The sequence below is a fragment of the Ostrinia nubilalis genome, chromosome 21 (assembly GCF_963855985.1).
Source record: "Ostrinia nubilalis chromosome 21, ilOstNubi1.1, whole genome shotgun sequence".
Lineage (NCBI taxonomy): Eukaryota > Metazoa > Arthropoda > Insecta > Lepidoptera > Crambidae > Ostrinia > Ostrinia nubilalis.
In genome coordinates, this window is record NC_087108.1 from 10,385,438 (window position 1) to 10,400,250 (window position 14,813).

The window sequence follows — 14,813 nt, forward strand, 5'->3', positions numbered from 1 at the left end:
AATACTTAAGTTATTGACCAGGTGCAATGGGTTCGAATCCCACAGGCAGAACAAAGAAGGTTAATATGATCATGTTATGGTCAACTCCCGGGCATAGAGAAAGAGTCCAGTCCAGTCGCACATTCAAAATTCAATACCTATCACTGTGAAAAAGCCTATGCTTTAAATTTTTAAACAGTAAAAAGCAAACATCATAAAATAGGATATAAAATCGATTTTGGCCTAAATCGGAACAAAAATCAATATGCTAGAGCTGTCAATGTCAGCTGTCATTTATGTGTTCATCCATCTGTCAGGTGTCGTCTATTTCGTGGTGCAATGCGGTGAAAAAATTGCAGCATTTAATTGTAAAATAAGTTGCATTTCCACTAATCGTTATTAGTAGGGTCGTTTTTATTTATTTTTTATAATAAGCAAACACCATGCCGGAAAGCGGTAAGTTATATCCTACTTTATAACCTTATGGTTGAACACGTATGCAGTGGATGATATTAATAATTATTTTAGGTGAGATTTATACGTCTGATAAGACCGGGAGCGATGAGGCCGGGGATGGGACAGCTGAGAAGCCTTTTAAGACCGTTCTGCAGGCCATGCGACACGCTGGAAAGGAGCCCTTCCCTACTATTTACGTCGACTCGAAAGACGATGGGAAACAGTATGACGTCGCTGCGAAGTCCCAATTAAAGAAGATCCAGAAAATATGGGTCAGAGAGAACTACAAAGCGGCTGATAAAGCGAAGGCCGAGGAGGAGTCCAACGACAAGAGACAGCAGAACCTTGAAGATGCGAAGAAAATCGAAATTAAAGAGGATCCAAGTCTGCCGAAAGCTAAAGTCGTGAAGATTTTCCAAGGTAAGATAAGATGAGACTCTAATTTATGTATTACTTCCACAATAACATTGTAAATAACTATATTAAGTTCAGTATAAAATGATACTTGAGCCTGTAAAAACTCTATTTGGTCAAATATTTTATTTCAGTAGATCCTATTCATCATTGTGTATAGTTTTAACGTCTGCCTGAATTGAAACAGCGTATCAATGATAGCGAAAAGAATAGTTCGTTATTTTTTGATGAAAATATCAAAGTATTTATCAACTTCAAGTGTAAACACACAAACACTTGTGTAAATAGTCACAATTAAAACTATTTGTGTGGAGTTAAAAGCTGAATGCTGAAATTATTCAACATGTCAATGTTTAATTCATTGATTTCCATTTCAATACATAATATAGGTACATTCATTAAATCAAAAGCACCTATATGTAAAATATTGATTTGTCTGTTTTAATTTACATTTTTAAAATTAAATGTTGCATGACCTTGAGGCTGATGCAACACTGTAATTTCTCCCTCCATACATCCAATAGTTACTATCTTGGTGTTACTGGTAAAACCAAATAGCTATCAACTGAGTCACGATTGCAATTCTGACTCATACTTAGCATGTAGACCCAATGCATTCTAGTATTCAGTCAAGATAATAAACTTTAGTAGTTAACCAGTTTGTAAAAATTGGCATTAATATAACTTTATGTTGTATAGATACATATTATGTTGTATAGACAAAAAAGATAACCCTTGTCAATATTATTATCATTTCAACAAGTGATAAAATGAAAATGCTGCATTTTAGTTTTAGTAGCAAAACTCAAGGTTAAGGCATATTAAAAAACATCAAGAAATATAATATTATCTGTGATTAAATTGATCATCTGCATATTTACTAAATTCCTCATCTACTTTGTATCCACATCTATGGTTTACTTTGTTGACAGTAGTTGTAAATTAATACACAAAAACCTCATTACTACTTTCTTAGTGTACAGTAAAATTGTAAATTGATCTACCAAGTATTCTTTAAATATTATATTTCTTCTTTCTTCAGCCTCCGAATACCGTGGCCAACGCATATGCGTCCGTGGATGGGTGCATCGTCTCCGAAGACAGGGTAAAGCCCTAACCTTCTTAACTCTCCGCGATGGTTCCGGATACCTGCAGTGTGTACTACACGGAGTGCTCTGTCAGACGTACAACGCTCTTGTGCTGTCAACGGAGTCATCGGTGACATTGTACGGAAAGTTAGAAGCTGTGCCAGAAGGAAAGACGGTGAGTTTCGTACTATAAAGAATGTTTCCTACTATATTTCCTCGCCTTAGAGTGAAAACCTCAGGAATGCGTTTTTTATCATAATTATGCATTTTGCCGCTGGATGCAGGCCGCCACCAACCGGCCATTGTGAAAATCATTGGGAGAGGCCTATGTTCAGCAGTGGACGTCCTATGGCTAAATTGTTGATGATGATGATGCATTTTGGTCAATAAAATTAATACAATACAAATTTTGTAATTTTCCTAAAGACAAACATTTGCCTAGTCTAAACTGCTCTAGATTAACTACCTACATTTTGAGTCATATGTGATTCAAGGATCACTAGATTGACTACCTAAACTTTGAATGATATGTGATTCAAGGATCACTAAAGTCCATATTACATTTTCCAGGCACCAGGAGGTCATGAACTCACAGCCGACTACTGGGAACTGGTAGGCCTGGCCCCGCCCGGTGGAGCTGATGCAATTCTCAACGAGGAAGCCTTGCCCGACGTGCAATTAGATAACAGGTAAAGTTCAATAATATATTTCCAATCAATCCAACAAAATTTCGGAAAATTTGAACGCTGGCTCTTTCCTTGCACAAAGGCTTAGAATTGCTATCCAGCAAAAAAAAGCAGCCTTTGCTTCGCGGACACGCTTTTATTTTTGAGTAATCAACAAGTTATTTTTTCTTTCTTCAGAGTTAAGTTTGTATTAGAATTTAGTAAAAATATCTGTTTATTTTAATAATTTTTAATCAAAAAAATCGGACTCAAACTGGCCGCAAAATTAAAAAAAATGGCGTAAAGTTATGATTGTTCAGATTTGTTTGTGTCTAAGATACTAAAAACCTGACCTGTGGCATAGCCGCATAAGGAGTGTCTTTAAGAGTATTTATCTCAGGTAAACAAATTGGATTCTACATTGAAGACTGAATATGAAGACACACTTCTTCACCTTTTTTTCAAGTATAATTCCACTGTTCCCTTCTCTTCCAGGCACATAATGATCCGAGGCGAGAACACTTCCAAAGTGCTGCGAGCGCGTGCGGCCGTCACGCGAGCCTTCCGGGAACACTTCGCGTCGCGTCACTACACTGAAGTCACTCCGCCCACGCTGGTACAAACGCAGTGCGAAGGAGGCAGCACCTTGTTCAAGTTTAGCTACTTTGGGTGAGTCGTATTTAGTACCACTTCTACGCCTCATCCAGTTTCTAAGTTAGACGATTAATCCGGGAACACTTCGCGTCTCGTCACTACACTGAAGTCACCCCGCCTACGCTGGTACAAACGCAGTGCGAAGGAGGCAGCACCTTGTTCAAGTTTAGCTACTTTGGGTGAGTCGTATTTAGTACCACTTCTACGCCTCATCCAGTTTCTAAGTTAGACGATTAATCCGGGAACACTTCGCGTCTCGTCACTACACTGAAGTCACCCCGCCTACGCTGGTACAAACGCAGTGCGAAGGAGGCAGCACCTTGTTCAAGTTTAGCTACTTTGGGTGAGTCGTATTTAGTACCACTTCTACGCCTCATCCAGTTTCTAAGTTAGACGATTAATCCGGGAACACTTCGCGTCACGTCACTACACCGAAGTCACCCCGCCCACGCTGGTACAAACGCAGTGCGAAGGAGGCAGCACCTTGTTCAAGTTTAGCTACTTTGGGTGAGTCGTATTTAGTACCACTTCTACGCCTCATCCAGTTTCTAAGTTAGACGATTAATCCGGAAACACTTCGCGTCACGTCACTACACTGAAGTCACGCCGCCCACGCTGGTACAAACGCAGTGCGAAGGAGGCAGCACCTTGTTCAAGTTTAGCTACTTTGGGTGAGTCGTATTTAGTACCACTTCTACGCCTCATCCAGTTTCTAAGTTAGACGATTAATCCGGGAACACTTCGCGTCACGTCACTACACCGAAGTCACCCCGCCCACGCTGGTACAAACGCAGTGCGAAGGAGGCAGCACCTTGTTCAAGTTTAGCTACTTTGGGTGAGTCGTATTTAGTACCACTTCTACGCCTCATCCAGTTTCTAAGTTAGACGATTAATCCGGAAACACTTCGCGTCACGTCACTACACTGAAGTCACCCCGCCTACGCTGGTACAAACGCAGTGCGAAGGAGGCAGCACCTTGTTCAAGTTTAGCTACTTTGGGTGAGTCGTATTTAGTACCACTTCTACGCCTCATCCAGTTTCTAAGTTAGACGATTAATCCGGGAACACTTCGCGTCACGTCACTACACCGAAGTCACCCCGCCCACGCTGGTACAAACGCAGTGCGAAGGAGGCAGCACCTTGTTCAAGTTTAGCTACTTTGGGTGAGTCGTATTTAGTACCACTTCTACGCCTCATCCAGTTTCTAAGTTAGACGATTAATCCGGAAACACTTCGCGTCACGTCACTACACTGAAGTCACGCCGCCCACGCTGGTACAAACGCAGTGCGAAGGAGGCAGCACCTTGTTCAAGTTTAGCTACTTTGGGTGAGTCGTATTTAGTACCACTTCTACGCCTCATCCAGTTTCTAAGTTAGACGATTAATCCGGGAACACTTCGCGTCACGTCACTACACCGAAGTCACCCCGCCCACGCTGGTACAAACGCAGTGCGAAGGAGGCAGCACCTTGTTCAAGTTTAGCTACTTTGGGTGAGTCGTATTTAGTACCACTTCTACGCCTCATCCAGTTTCTAAGTTAGACGATTAATCCGGAAACACTTCGCGTCACGTCACTACACTGAAGTCACCCCGCCTACGCTGGTACAAACGCAGTGCGAAGGAGGCAGCACCTTGTTCAAGTTTAGCTACTTTGGGTGAGTCGTATTTAGTACCACTTCTACGCCTCATCCAGTTTCTAAGTTAGACGATTAATCCGGTAACACTTCGCGTCGCTACACTGAAGTCACCCCGCCCACGCTGGTACAAACGCAGTGCGAAGGAGGCAGCACTCTGTTCAAGTTTAGCTACTTTGGGTGAGTCGTATTTAGTACCACTTCTACGCCTCAGTTTCTAAGTTAGACGATTAATCCGGGAACACTTCGCGTCGCGTCACTACACCGAAGTCACCCCGCCTACGCTGGTACAAACGCAGTGCGAAGGAGGCAGCACCTTGTTCAAGTTTAGCTACTTTGGGTGAGTCGTATTATTATTCAGTTAGAGTAGGCGCACACCGTTGATTTTTAGTTGGCCGATAGTTGTGCCCGATATTAATTTGTATGAAGAATCGGCCAAACGAATCGGCGTAGTGTGCGCACTCCCATACATGCCCATACTGATCAACTGCCCGACTAAACTATCGGCCGACGAAAAATCAACGGTGTGCGCCTACTCTTACTCCGTGACCATGGCGCTTGCAACAGTGCCGAAATATCGGAAACTGAAAGTTAAGGTACATGGTAGCAATCCCGTCAGTAATAATAATTATAAATCATATTTAGTACCACTTCTACGCCTAATCTAGTTTCTTGGTTAGACGAAAAATTGACTGGGAGATAATAGTAAGTTATGACACTAAGTTCGCCTTTTGTACCCTTTTCTTTATGCAATAAAGTTAATTCGTGAATCATATCTGATACAGGAATAAAACTAAAATAATGCAGTGCACATTTACGTCGGATTAGACGCAAAATGTATCATACATTTTGTTGCGAATTTTCATTTGATGTGTAATTTTCTGTACATTAGTAAACTTATATGAGCGTGAAATTGTATTTAGTAACTGAATGACATGAATCATATATGATACATGACTAAAATTAAACACATTAAGCAATTATAACGCGGTATATTCTTACGATTTATTATGTTACTAGCGGCCGCCCGCGACTTCATACGCGTGGACCTCGATAGATGGCGTTTCACGGCTTCCCCCGCATGGATATTTACGAATGTCAAAAATATTTGTCCAGCGCTGTAGATTTTAACCAATGACGATAGATAGCGCTTTTTACCCACGTCTTATTTATTTATTGAAATTTAGTTTGTCATATATCGTCATAAATTATAGCCTATGTTAATCTGGGTTTCAACAAAATCCATTCAGTAGTTTTTGCGTGAAAGAGTAACAAACATCCAGACATCCACACAAACTTTCGCATTTATAATATTAGTAGGATTTATAATATTAGTAGGATTGTTATCAGTCCAACAGTTAACACTAACCCATACATTTGTCCGCAGCGAGCAAGCATACCTGACCCAAAGCTCGCAGCTGTATCTCGAGACGTGTCTGGCGTCTCTCGGCGACGTGTACTGCATTGCGCAGTCCTACCGCGCAGAGCAGTCGCGCACCAGGAGACATTTGGCCGAGTAAGTATATTCACAAATTGTATGTTACTCCCGTATTCACAAACATTACTATGAGGTCTCATAGTGAGCGTGAACGAACAGGATGAGACATGAACCAATCACAGAGCTCTATTCCACGCTGTGCGTTCGATTTGCTGCTTCACTTAAGCAAGCATCGTTTGTGAATACGGGCGTTAGACCTATAGACTAAGAGCTGGTGAACGCCAGACCTACGTCATTTTGTAAAAGCTGAAAATTTGTCAGCGTATGCTCCCAATATTGGTTAGAATGTTGGTGCATCATGAAGTTTGGGCCATCGTGGCTTTGGCAGCTAGCCTCAAAAGATTGTCTGGCAAGGAGTTGGAACTGTCAAAACTGTCTAGCTGATGAGGAAAAACTACGTCTAATTATTGCCCAAATATTATAATATACTAGCGGCCGCCCGCGACTTCGTAGGTGTGGACCCCGTTTTACCCCCTTAGGGGTTGAATTTTGCAAAATCCCGTCTTAGTGAGCACCTACGTTCTAAAAAGAACCCCCATGCAAAATTTAAGACTCCTAGCACTTGTAGATTCTGAGATTTCGTGATGAGTGAGTGAGTCAGTCAGTCGGTGACCTTTCGCTTTTATAAATATTGATAAAAATCAGCTTTTATGGTATAACGTAACCTAACTTCTACGGTGGCCTTTGCTGTATATTCATAACTCTACTTACTTACTCGTACGTTTGTAGTGAACTTTATTGCCCTACTGTCTGAACTGATAAAAATGACTTTATCCACCCACAGATACAGCCACGTAGAGGCCGAATGTCCCTTCATCACGTTCGAGGATCTGCTAAACCGGCTTGAGGACCTGGTGGTGGACGTGGTGGACCGAGTCTTGGCCTCACCTGAGGGACAGCTGGTCTACGAACTGAACCCTAACTTCAAGGTAGGAAAGTATTAATTAAGAAAACACGTGATTTTTTTTAAACTTCTATGTTAGTACCAAATAGCATTTGTGCACTTACCCCTTATTTGAGCACCAGAATCACCCCCTCTCAATCGGTTTTTACTCCTTATTTTTTGTTCTCAAAGACTACACAACATTGACTCTAAACTAGAAATGAAGGCCTAAATGCTTGAGCATTAAAACCATTTATTTTAATTAAGCTTTCAAATCCCGATAATGTATTTATTTATCAAAACAATTTTCATACACAGATATAAAACAGTGAGACTAAAAATAGGACAGAAAAGCAGTTTCCACAGTTCATTCATAGATAAAAAATTAGATGTAAAAAATAATAAGAGCATGAGTTTTTTCCTGTCTATGTACGTGGCAACGTGATGACATAAAGTAGGTTATGGTCATGACCAAAATTTTTATGCTACATTCTCAATGACATTGTAGTTTTAAATGTAAAAAAAATACCTCAATCTCACTCTTAAGGCCCAGAACAGACGGTGAAACGAAACTGCTAGTTACTTTTGAGTTGCATCTAAGTTTCTGCCATAGCGTCCGTTGAGAGACCACACGCGCGACCAGTTTGAAACTTTCAACTAGCAGTTGCAGTCTCGTTGCAGTTGCGTTTCACCGTCTGTTCTGGGCCTAAAACTAAACAATGTAGAACTCGTCTTTTGTATAAGCGTATGTATTGATCAGAATGACCACAATACATAGAACAGTACAGTGCATGTCATGGTTAACGTCCCCTCATATTGTTAACAACAAATGCCATCAACAGAAGCCGCAGAGGCCGTTCAAGCGCATGGCCTACACCGAGGCCATCGAATACTTGCGGGAACACAACATCACTAAGGAGGATGGGTCTTTCTACGAGTTCGGAGAGGTAAGGAGTTTTAGTTTAAAATCTAAATATGTATAAAAGGAGAAACTGACTGACTGACATATCAACGCACAGCCTAAACGGCTAAACGTAGGTACTTGAAATATGGAAGGGACGTAGCTTAGGTACCGTAAAAGTGCACTAAGAAAGGAATTCCCGAAATTCCCACGGGAACGGGAATTAGCGGGAAAAAACATTTGTATGATAAAATCTAAACCGCGTAAGATAGATGAAGGGGGTAAAACGGGATCCACGCGTACGAAGTCGCGGGCGGCCGCTAGTGTTTATATAAATTGGGTTTATTTGAATCGAAATCAAAAGGTCAAATCGAAAGGTCACTGAACACTGACTTACTCACTTATCACGAAATCTCAGAAACTACAAGTGCTAGGAATCTCAAATTTTGCATGGGAGTTCCTTTTAGAATGTAGATGCTTACTAAGACGGGGTTTTGCAAAATTCAATCCCTAAGGGGGTAAAATGGGGTCCACGCGTACGAAGTCGCGGGCGGCCGCTAGTATTTTGTATTTTTGCGCATTGACAGTTCAATAATGTATGGGAAATAGTGACGTATTTGGATTATATTGAGAGTGAATAGGCACTTACTTACAGGACAGATATTATTATGTACCATCCTAGACTGCATCTTACTTAACACCAGGTGCGATCAAATACCTGCCTTGTCATGCATGTAAAAAAAGTTTAAAAATTGATGGGAAGTGCACCAAAATAGAAAAAAATACTCAACTAACAGACAGTTTTCATAAAAGGTCTTGTACTCAGATCTGAAACATGTCAATAGGCTAGATGACAAAATTTCAATTATTTGTCCGTCAGACAGATAATTAGAAAATATTAGACTCATATTTTTTATTTTCTTTCATAATTAAATAATAACAGTGCTACATCGAGTTAAAATGGCGCGATACGTCACGCTTGAGTAGAATTTTTACTCAAAAGTGACGTCACGCGACATTTCAACTCAATATAATACTGTAATTATTCGATTATGGAAAAAAATAAAAAATATGAGTCTAATATGTATTTTCTAAATATCTGTCTGACGGACTAAATAGAATTTCGATTTCATGACCCAGTCATCATCCCTATTAACTGTTTTCACACATTTCAGGACATTCCCGAGATGCCAGAGCGCAAGATGACAGACGAGATCGGCGTCCCGATCCTCCTGTGCAAGTTCCCGGCGGAGATCAAGTCGTTCTACATGTCCCGGTGCGACGACGACGAGCGGCTGACGGAGTCTGTGGACGTGCTCATGCCGGGCGTGGGCGAGATCGTCGGCGGCTCCATGAGGATATGGGACCACGAGGAGCTCATGGAAGGTACGTGGGTTGGTGGCAAACAGCGCAGGACACACCATGGATCAGGACACATGACCATGAGGAGTTGATGGAAGGTACGTAAATTGGTGTGAAACAACGCAGGACATTACAGATTCCAGGGCGCAAAATTAGTCGCAATCCAGCGGGGCTACTCCAAAAAATATCATCCGAAGTTTCGAATGTTGCCATCCCTCTCACGCAAAGCGAGATGCCAGCATGAGCGAGGGTGACAGAAGACCCAAAACTTTGAGACGGCATTTCGGAGTAGACCTCTTACTCTGCAAGTTCCTGCCGGAGATTAAGTCGTTCTACATGTCCCGGTGCGACGACGACGAGCGGCTGACGGAGTCTGTGGACGTGCTCATGCCGGGCGTGGGCGAGATCGTCGGCGGCTCCATGAGGATATGGGGCCACGAGGAGCTCATGGAAGGTACGTGGGTTGGTGGCAAACAGCGCAGGACTTACAACAGATGACAGAGCTCAAGATGACAGCGGGGTTACTCTGAAAAACGTGACCCGAAGTTCCTAATGTTGCCATCCCTCTTACGCAAAGCGAGATACCAGCATGAGCGACTGTTACAAATAGACCCCGAGGTCGTCGGCGGCTCCATGAGGATATGGGGCCACGAGGAGCTCATGGAAGGTACGTAGATTGATGTCAATCATCGCTGGACACACCATGGACCAGGACACAGGACCATGAGGAGCTGATGGAAGGTACGTAAATTGTCATGAAACATAGCAGGACATTACAGATTCTAGGGCGTAAAATGAATCGCAATCCAGCGGGGTTACTCCAAAAAACGTCATCCGAAGTATCATATATTGCCATTCCTCTCACGCGAAGCGAGATGCCCGCATGAGCGACAGTGACAAATAGACTCGGAGATCGTCGGCGGCTCCATGAGGATATGGGGCCACGAGGAGCTGATGGAAGGTACGTTAATAGGTCCTATCCTAAAGATCCCAGAGCGCAAGATGACAGCGGGGTTACTCCGAAAAACGTCATCCGCAATTCCGAATGTTGCTATCCCTTTCACGCAAGCCAGATGCCCGCATGAGCGACAGTGACAAACAGACCCGGAGCCCTCCTACTGTGCAAGTTCCCGGCGGAGATCAAGTCGTTCTACATGTCCCGGTGCGACGACGACGAGCGGCTGACGGAGTCTGTGGACGTGCTCATGCCGGGCGTGGGCGAGATCGTCGGCGGCTCCATGAGGATATGGGGCCACGAGGAGCTCATGGAAGGTACGTGGGCTGCTGTCAAACAGCGCAGGACTTAACAGATTCCAGGGCGTCAAATGATAGTCGCGATCCTGCGGGGTAACTCCGAAAAACATCATCGCTTTCGCAGCACATCCTAAAGATACCAGAGCGCAAGATGACAGCGGATTACTAAGATGTTGCTATCCCTCTCACGCAAAGCGAGATACCAGCATGAGCGACAGTGACAAATAGACCCGGAGGACGTCGGTGGGTCTAACCTCTTAGACCCACATATGGATATGGGACCACGAGGAGCTGATGGAAGGTACGTCAATTGATGTAAAACATCGCAGGGCATTACAGATTCCAGGGCGCAAAATTAGTCGCAATCCAGCGGGGCTACTCCAAAAAATATCATCCGAAGTTTCGAATGTTGCCATCCCTCTCACGCAAAGCGAGATGCCCGCATGAGCGACAGTGACAAACAGACCCGGAGCCCTCCTACTGTGCAAGTTCCCGGCGGAGATCAAGTCGTTCTACATGTCCCGGTGCGACGACGACGAGCGGCTGACGGAGTCTGTGGACGTGCTCATGCCGGGCGTGGGCGAGATCGTCGGCGGCTCCATGAGGATATGGGGCCACGAGGAGCTCATGGGAGGTACGTGGGTTGCTGTCAAACAGCGCAGGACATACCACAGGTGACAGCACAAAATGACAGCGGGGTTACTCCTAAAAACGAAGCGAGATTCCCGCATGAGCGACAGTGACAAATAGACCCGGAGATCGTCGGCGGCTCCATGAGGATATGGGGCCACGAGGAGCTCATGGAAGGTACGTGGGTTGGTGTCAAACAGCGCAGGATATTACAGATTCCAGAGCGACAAATGACAGGTGCGATCCTGCGGAGCTACTCCAAAAAGTATCATCCGAAGTTCCGAATGTTGCTATCCCTTTCATGCTAAGCGAGATACCAGCATGAGCGGCAGTGACAAATAGACCCGGAGGTCGTTGGCGGCTCCATGAGGATATGGGACCACGAGGAGCTGATAGAAGGTACGTATATTTATGTCAAACACACATGACAGAGCTCAAAATGACAGTGGGGCTACTCCGAAAAACGTCATCCGAAGTTTGATATTGCCATCCCTCTCACGCAAAGCGAGATACCAGCATGAGCGAGGGTGACAGAAGACCCAAAACTTTGAGACGGCATTTCGGAGTAGACCTCTTACTTTGCAAGTTCCTGCCGGAGATCAAGTCGTTCTACATGTCCCGGTGCGACGACGACGAGCGGCTGACGGAGTCTGTGGACGTGCTCATGCCGGGCGTGGGCGAGATCGTCGGCGGCTCCATGAGGATATGGGGCCACGAGGAGCTCATGGAAGGTACGTGGGTTGGTGGCAAACAGCGCAGGACATACCACAGGTGACAGCTCAAAATGACAGCGAGCATACTCCTAAATACGAAGCGAGCGAGCGAGCGACAGTGACAAATAGACCCGGAGGTCGTAGGTGGATGCATGAGGAGCTGATGAAAGGTACGTAAATTGGTGTCAAACATCGCATATGCAGCACATCCTAGAGATCCCAGAGCGCAAGATGACAGCGGAGTTACTCCGAAAAAGGTCATCCGAAGTATCATATATTGCCATTCCTCTCACGCGAAGCGAGATGCCCGCATGAGCGACAGTGACAAATAGACCCGCAGGTCGTCGGTGGGTCCATGAGGATTGAGGATATGGGATCATGAGGAGCTGATGGAAGGTACGAGGATTGATGTCAAACATCGCATTCGCATTAGTGATGTACAAAAGGCTCGAGGCTTACGAGTCCTTTTGCCGAGAGCTCAGAGTCGTTTACAGGGCTCGCCTCGTTTGTATGAAGCTCGACGACTCGGAAGTCTTTTTTAGAGTTCGAGCCTTTTTCGGGGCTCGCCTCGTTTGTATGCAGCTTGGAGTCTTTGGCAGAGCTCGAGCCTTTTTGAGAGCTCGAGCCTTTTTGAAAGCTAGAGCCTTTTTGAAAGCTCGAGCCTTTTTGAAAGCCCAGTTAACTTTTGTACTAAGATCGTTCTATTGAATAAAACTGCAGGAATTCTGATACCTACAATAAAATACATACATGTTTGAAAAACGCATAGCGGGGCTACTAAGAAAAAAACATCCGCAGTTTTGAATGTTGCCATCCCTCTCCTGCAAAGCATCTCGCCCGTATGAGCGACAGTGACAAATAGACCCGGACGTCGTCTGTGGATCCATGAAGATATGGGACCATGAACTGTTATTTCCAAACTTGAGCCACTAATTTATCTTGCCAGTATTAAGGGTTATAGACCCAATATACTGAACTTTCCTACCCGTGACATTGACAGCGGGGCGCCACCGTCAATACGGGATCGCTGGTTCCGATTTTTGCCATGTTGTAAACTATGTAGTTGAACGATGGTGGCGCCCCCTTGTCAATGAGTTTGGTGGGACAGTTCAGTTTAGGTCATTTATACCTTTCTAGAGTCTATTATTTTATTTAGCAAGAAAAAGGCAAAGGCATAATGCCATACAGCCAAGTCTCCAATATTCATAAATCTTTACTTTTAAACATTTTACGGGTTAAACTTTGTTTTTTTTTATCCCCAGGCTACAAGCGCGAAGGCATCGACCCGTCGCCGTACTACTGGTACACGGACCAGCGCAAGTTTGGCAGTGTCCCGCACGGTGGCTACGGACTTGGCCTGGAGCGATTCCTGTGCTGGCTTCTGGATCGCTACCACATCCGCGACGTGTGCCTCTACCCGCGCTTCCTGGAGCGCTGCACGCCATAAACTGATTCTTAATTCAAATATAACGCTTCTGACTGTCTTTTGTTTTTCTTTTTTCGATTTCTTTTCGTTTGCAGCCTTGCAGGATTCTGGCCAATGTCTTGATTTATTTTATGACGTTCGAAAAGCAAGACGCATTCTTTATTTTAAAAATCTGTTGATTTTGACGATTATTACCACAGCCTTTTGTTTACGCTCAGGAGTTTTTTGTTTGCTTCTTTTGCAACCGAGTTTAAGTACCCAAAACCAGCGTGACCAGTGTCTAATCACTAGGTTTCTTACTAGTCTATGGCACACATACTATGATGTCTATGGTCTGATGTAGGGCGTCGACCCGTCTCCATACTATAGGTACGGTCACATCAGGCTAAAATTTTGTCGCATTATAGCATCTATTCCAAGTACATAAGAGCTAGCTCTCATCTACGGACTCGGCCTGGAGCGCTTCCTGTGCTGGCTTCTGGATCGCTACCACATCCGCGACGTGTGCCTCTACCCGCGCTTCCTCGAGAGATGCACGCCATAAAGTGGACGCCATTCTGATTCAAATATAACGCTTCTGACTGTCTTTTGATTTTTTCTTTGTTTCCTTTGCTAATTTTGTTTTTGGCCAGTAACATCACGGTCACGTGTAAAATGACAACCCATGGTGCGTTCTGTTAAAAATCTTTTGAAGTTTACTACGTCATTCTTTTGTTTTTTTTTTTTGCGCCTTTGTTTTCTTCTTTTGCCACTGGCCAGTGTCAGTGTAGATACGGAAAACTAGTGTAACCAGTGTCTTAAAATACTAGTTTCTTTACTGTATGCCACACACAGTCTATGTTAACTACGCCTACGGTCTGATTCATAAATTAACATCAGCGCGAGGTCATCAACACAACATACTACACTGGTACAACAACAGAGCACAGACTCCATTATATCGCAACATACTACACTGGTACAACAACAGAGCATAGACTATCCTTGACTTAGTTTTTTTTTTTTCGTTTGCAGGTTTCTGGCCAGTGTTAATTTGCATACCTATGAGCTCTTTCAAATTAGACGCTTTGAGCCGGACGGTTGTCATGCGGATGCAAGTCCGCACATACTGTTGGTAGGTAGGTACTTATCAATTTTATTCCAATGCAATTAGTATCATACAATTTTCCGTGTGCAGTCCTACAAACGGACGCGTCTCAAAACGTCCAATTTGAAAGAGCCACGCTGTGACTGCTATGTTGCACATTGCACTATAC

General features: G+C 44.0%; 1 protein-coding gene across 1 annotated transcript; it reads left to right on the forward strand.

The window, feature by feature from the left end:
• Positions 1–278: 278 nt before the first annotated feature.
• Positions 279–13,615, forward strand: LOC135082372 (asparagine--tRNA ligase, cytoplasmic). The gene is made up of 10 exons (XM_063977168.1): positions 279–435; positions 508–855; positions 1,892–2,112; positions 2,508–2,626; positions 3,098–3,271; positions 6,278–6,406; positions 7,173–7,317; positions 8,114–8,218; positions 9,348–9,558; positions 13,394–13,615. Exons 1-10 carry the CDS (start codon positions 423–425, stop codon positions 13,576–13,578), a joined length of 1,650 nt encoding a protein of 549 aa, XP_063833238.1. The 5' UTR covers positions 279–422; the 3' UTR covers positions 13,579–13,615.
• The last annotated feature ends 1,198 nt before the right edge of the window (positions 13,616–14,813 follow it).